The sequence below is a fragment of the Lytechinus variegatus genome, chromosome 15 (genome assembly GCF_018143015.1).
Source record: "Lytechinus variegatus isolate NC3 chromosome 15, Lvar_3.0, whole genome shotgun sequence".
Taxonomy (NCBI): Eukaryota; Metazoa; Echinodermata; class Echinoidea; order Temnopleuroida; family Toxopneustidae; genus Lytechinus; species Lytechinus variegatus.
Window position 1 is genome coordinate 21,429,846 of NC_054754.1, and position 4,752 is coordinate 21,434,597.

Below are 4,752 nucleotides of genomic sequence, written 5' to 3' on the forward strand. Positions count from 1 at the left end.
CCTTTTTAGGTGTGAATATGAAAAAAATTCAGCTCGCGCTTAGCGCTCGCATTATTTGATCAGTGAGATACATATCCGTTTAATGACATTGTCCTTAAAATTTCTCAATTAGGTCAGTATAACTGTCAAATGAGCGCCCTTCGCGCGCTCACTCAGTGATTCAAAAATTTTGCTAGGTCCCCACAATGCCGTGACCCACGGTACACCACAGTGGACATATCAATGACAATTCCTTGCATATCTAAATACATGATTGCAAAAAAAAAATGCCAAAATATTTCAGTCATCCCCCCACCCATCAACACGGATTTACGCCAGTGGCAAAAACAAACAAACAAAAACGGGTTGCTGTTAGCATTATGATACAGGCAAGATAATTTTCCGCTTGTGGCGGAAATCGTCATATATAAAACACGCCGGCAGATTACAGTAACATAATTCAGGAGTTTATTTCAGAAAATTGTGGATATATGCTATTTGTAAAGTAAATGAATGTCTTTCCATCAACCTCTACCCCCCCCCCTCCCAACTGTAATGGCGAGAATTCCTCGGGTAATCCGAAATGAAACTTGACGTTCCCTCTTCAGACAGATCGGAGAGGACCCTATGATAATATAAAACAAAATTGAAAATGAATAATGAACAATAAATGTGAAATTATAGTTGTAAAATTATCAGTAGCATAATGAATCGATAATTCTAAGGGTGCTGGACATAAGCTATGGGGAAAATTACTAAAAGGCTGCACACGAGCTAAGCGAGCGAACAAAAATCACCCTTTTTGATAAAAAATCTGCGATTGATGTTAACATAAAATTCAGGAAATACTATCATGTCACGTATTTTCCTTTTTCTTCTACCTTTGTTTCGGTGTCGTGAATTGTTTTGTGTGGCTCGTGGCCTCGAAAATCGAGTGTTAGATCCAGTGCGTTACACTTAAACAAGAACTTGGTTTTTGCTATTGTAACACTGACGAAAATTAACAATCACCCCCTCCCCGCCTCCTCTAGCAAAGATGAACTCAAAATAAAAGTAAAAAAAAGAAAGAAAGACTGAAGCTCCGATCACTTACAATCTCAGATGTGTCCTGAGGCTGTACTCCCCCCTGCAAGACCCGTTCTCCTTCCTTAAAAAAAGAAAAGAGAATTACATGTAGAAATGAGTGATGAGTTGGAGAGAAGACTATTTTCATACGTGAGAAAAAAAAGACGAAATTTACTTTATTTTCTTCTCCCTTATTGTCTTCACAAAGCAGTGAAATTGGAAATGATAGAGCATTTATGCATAGGGATTATGTATTGACTTGATAACCATAACCATAAGTTTAGCCCCAAGAGGATTTTTTTTACATACCTTATAAGGTTTGTATAAGTGGAACGGTTAATTTAATATGAAATTTCGATAAGCCCATAGTTTAGTAATGATTTTGAGAAGGTACGGTCTAAGTATTAAAATAGCACATAGAGGGCAGCATTCACATTTATCAACTTTGTTCTTCAAGCAGGTGTCAAGTATTAACTCCATTCGAAGCTTTATTTTGTTCAAATTTGCATGACTATGCTGTATGAAATTATCTGTTTTAATAATTTTGAATAATATCACAGTGAAGTTTCACTGATATACTCACCTTCATCTTAAGGGTGAATTCTATTTCATTTTTATGAACAGAAAATGAAAACTTGGTCGTGCTGGATGGATCGAATTCAAAAACGAAATCATCTCCCTTCAATAATATCTAACAAAATAAAAAAAAACAAAATAAAAAGATTTTTGAAAATACAAACTGATAGACACCATAATCTCACATGAAAAAAAGTAAATGAACGTCATTTTTAGTGAATTACTGCGAAATTATAATTAAGCTTATGAAAATATCTCTAAACCAGTTTGCCCAGTTTGCCCAAATGACTTTTGACAACTAACTCATATCAGCGGTCTACAGCGGACTACAACATATATCTATGGACTCTAAAGATTTACCTGAAATTTCTCTTTTTGGAAACATCTCAGTGAATATTGTTTGCACTGATATATTTCAGGATTACATTGGATATATTCTGATCTGATTTTGAATTCATATCGTAATGCGTGGACAGGAAGAAATGAAGACAAAAAGTAGGAGGAAAGGAGCAGGTGGCGGGAAGGTATTGAACGCCACTCGTAAGAGAAACCCTCCCGAGAGTTCCCCGCGTGATAGTTCCAGCGAAGAATCAGAACTTGACGCTGATCAACCAAGCGGATCAGTATGCGGACATGACGGATCTTCTCATTCAAACCCTCCCGCCAAGATCAAAGGGATTATGACGGACCAATTATTGAATGCACTGCGATCTCCAACTGTAGTGAAAGTCATCGTCGATGCTATTTACAATACTGTCTACGAAAAGATTGCTAACGAACTACATGACAGTCTTCAGGTAGATATAGACTCCAAAATGAATCAAATTCATGAGCTAGATGAACATGTAAAAAAGCTAAAAAAAACAACATTGTCGACATCAACGAAGTCATCGATGAGCAGGAGCAGTACAGTAGACGAAACTGCCTTAAATTCCACGGTGTGCCTGAAACAGCTGATGAAAACACGGACACAGTTATCATTGATCTCGTCAAAGAGAAGATGGGAATCGAATTGGACCCTATCGACATCGACCGCTCTTATCGGATCGCTCATCGAACTCCAAGGGACGGCAACGGTAGATATCCGCCGATGGTCATCATCGTGAAGTTCACCAGATACAACCAGCGTGACAAGGTATATCGTGCACGGGTAAATCTGCGTCGGACAAGTATCTACGTCCACGAGGACTTGACGGCGAAACGATCCGAACTTCTCTACAAGGCGCGTATCCATGACAACGTAAAAAAAACATGGACACATGATGGAAGAATCACAGCCCTCGTGGAAGACGGGAGGAAGATATCCATACGAAGTGTGGACATTGAAAAACTGTAAGAATTCGAATTAAGCTATTTTTTACTTAGCACTGTGTATTATTTTCATGGGGCCCAAATATCCGTGCATTTCCTGTAACAAAACTGTAAAATCAAACGAGAATGCAATGTTATGCTGTGGATGTGAAAGATGGATACACCTATCTTGTTCTTCCTTGGGATTTGACTTTTTCAATTCTACTTCAGACTGGACTTGTGACCTCTGTCAGTTAAATGAATTACCAAATCACTATCATGATGACGAACTATCTATGGATGATCATCAATCAACTGATGATGATAACTTGCATGAACACTCTGATGATAATACCCATAATGATAATAATGAAAGTATTTATGATATTCTTAAGAAGTTTAAAGGAATTACCATTACACATTTGAATGTTTGCTCGTTGTTGAAAAATATTGATGAAATTCGGAATATTCTAGATAAAAATGAAATTCATATCCTTACATTGTGTGAAACTAGACTAGACCAATCTGTAACAAATGATGAAATCCATGTAAATGGATACAGAGTGGTTCGACGGGATCGGAACAGGAATGGAGGAGGAGTTCTTACTTATATTCATGAATCTTTGAATTATCACGTTGTGCAAGAATTACATGTAAATACTGAAGGACTTGAGTTGCTTTGTATACAAATTCAATTTTCTAAACAAAAACCGTTCATGTTGATACCTTGGTACAGGCCTCCTGATTCAAATATTCAAATATTTGATGCAATTGAAGAAGTTTTACAAAGTGTCGAAACACGCTTTATTGAATACATATTGATTGGTGACTTAAACTGTGATATGCTGTCCACAAACCCTTCAAGTCATACGAAACGTCTCTTAAGACTAGCGACAGAATATAATCTTACACAGTGTGTTAAACAAGCAACTCGAATCACTCAAGTATCGGAAACGCTCATTGATCATGTTTTTTCTTCTAATTGTGACAATGTTAAATACTGTGATGTAATACCACTCAGTTTAAGTGACCATTATATGATTGCCTTATCTTGGGGAAGAAGTAAGCCCATGTCTCCCCATAATCACTGTTACGTTTGTTCTAGACATTTAAAGAAAATTGACATTACGAAGTTTGTTGAAGACATTAGAAAGGTATCATGGGACACTGTGCTATTCGAAACTGATACTGAACTCGCATACATAAACTGGATAAATAAACTTAGAGCAGTACTTGATAATCATGCTCCAATAAAAAGAAAAAGAGTTCGACGTAGAAAATCGCCATGGATGAATGATCAGATCTTGGCCTTAATACGTGAAAGGAATAGGATTAAAAAACGGCAGATCATTCAAAATCTCAAAATGATTGGGATGATTATAAAAGATTAAGAAATCATGTAACATCTAAAATAAGAACCGCAAAGCGTACTTATTTCACCGAAAGCATAAAGGCAAATTGGGGAAACTCCCCTTTAATGTTGAAATTATTGCGAGTTTTAATTCCTAGCAAAAACAAATCTACATCAATCAGGAAAAAAAATTACAATGAAAGGGAATATGTTGGTGACATCAATATAGCAAGTGTCCTAAATGAGTACTTTTCTACTGTCGCCAAAACCCGTAAAGAAACTGCCATTTTCAAAAGTAATCCAGAACAATATGTTGAACAAGTACAGTCATCTTTCAGTTTTGAACTGACCACTTGTGAAAATGTTAAAAAAGTTTTACTCGAAATCCCTAGTAAAAAGGCTACTGGTATTGATGACATTCCCTCCAGTATTTTAAAAGATTGTACTCCAAGTATTGTTGACTCTTTGACTCACATTATAAACTTATCTTT

The 4,752-nt window shown here is 36.5% G+C and overlaps 1 protein-coding gene and 1 long non-coding RNA gene across 2 annotated transcripts; one reads left to right on the plus strand and one right to left on the minus strand.

The window, feature by feature from the left end:
• Positions 1-422: 422 nt before the first annotated feature.
• On the minus strand, positions 423-1,730 carry LOC121428638. The gene is made up of 3 exons (XR_005971817.1): positions 1,628-1,730; positions 1,073-1,126; positions 423-604 (listed from the first exon to the last, which is right to left on the minus strand). It is a non-coding gene; the product is annotated as an uncharacterized LOC121428638 (long non-coding RNA).
• Positions 1,731-2,798: 1,068 nt separating this feature from the next.
• LOC121429238 lies at positions 2,799-4,396 on the plus strand. The gene is made up of 2 exons (XM_041626200.1): positions 2,799-3,213; positions 3,402-4,396. The coding sequence occupies exons 1-2, from the start codon at positions 3,169-3,171 to the stop codon at positions 4,299-4,301; spliced, it is 945 nt and encodes a 314-aa protein (XP_041482134.1). The 5' UTR covers positions 2,799-3,168; the 3' UTR covers positions 4,302-4,396.
• Positions 4,397-4,752: the final 356 nt, after the last annotated feature.

Bases quoted from the DNA above. Each gene is read 5' to 3' on its own strand.
- LOC121429238 (XM_041626200.1), top strand. From the start codon at position 3,169: ATGAATTACCAAATCACTATCATGATGACGAACTATCTATGGATG. The intron at 3,214-3,401 runs ATCATCAATCAA...AATGAAATTCAT, and splicing joins TGACGAACTATCTATGGATG to ATCCTTACATTGTGTGAAAC.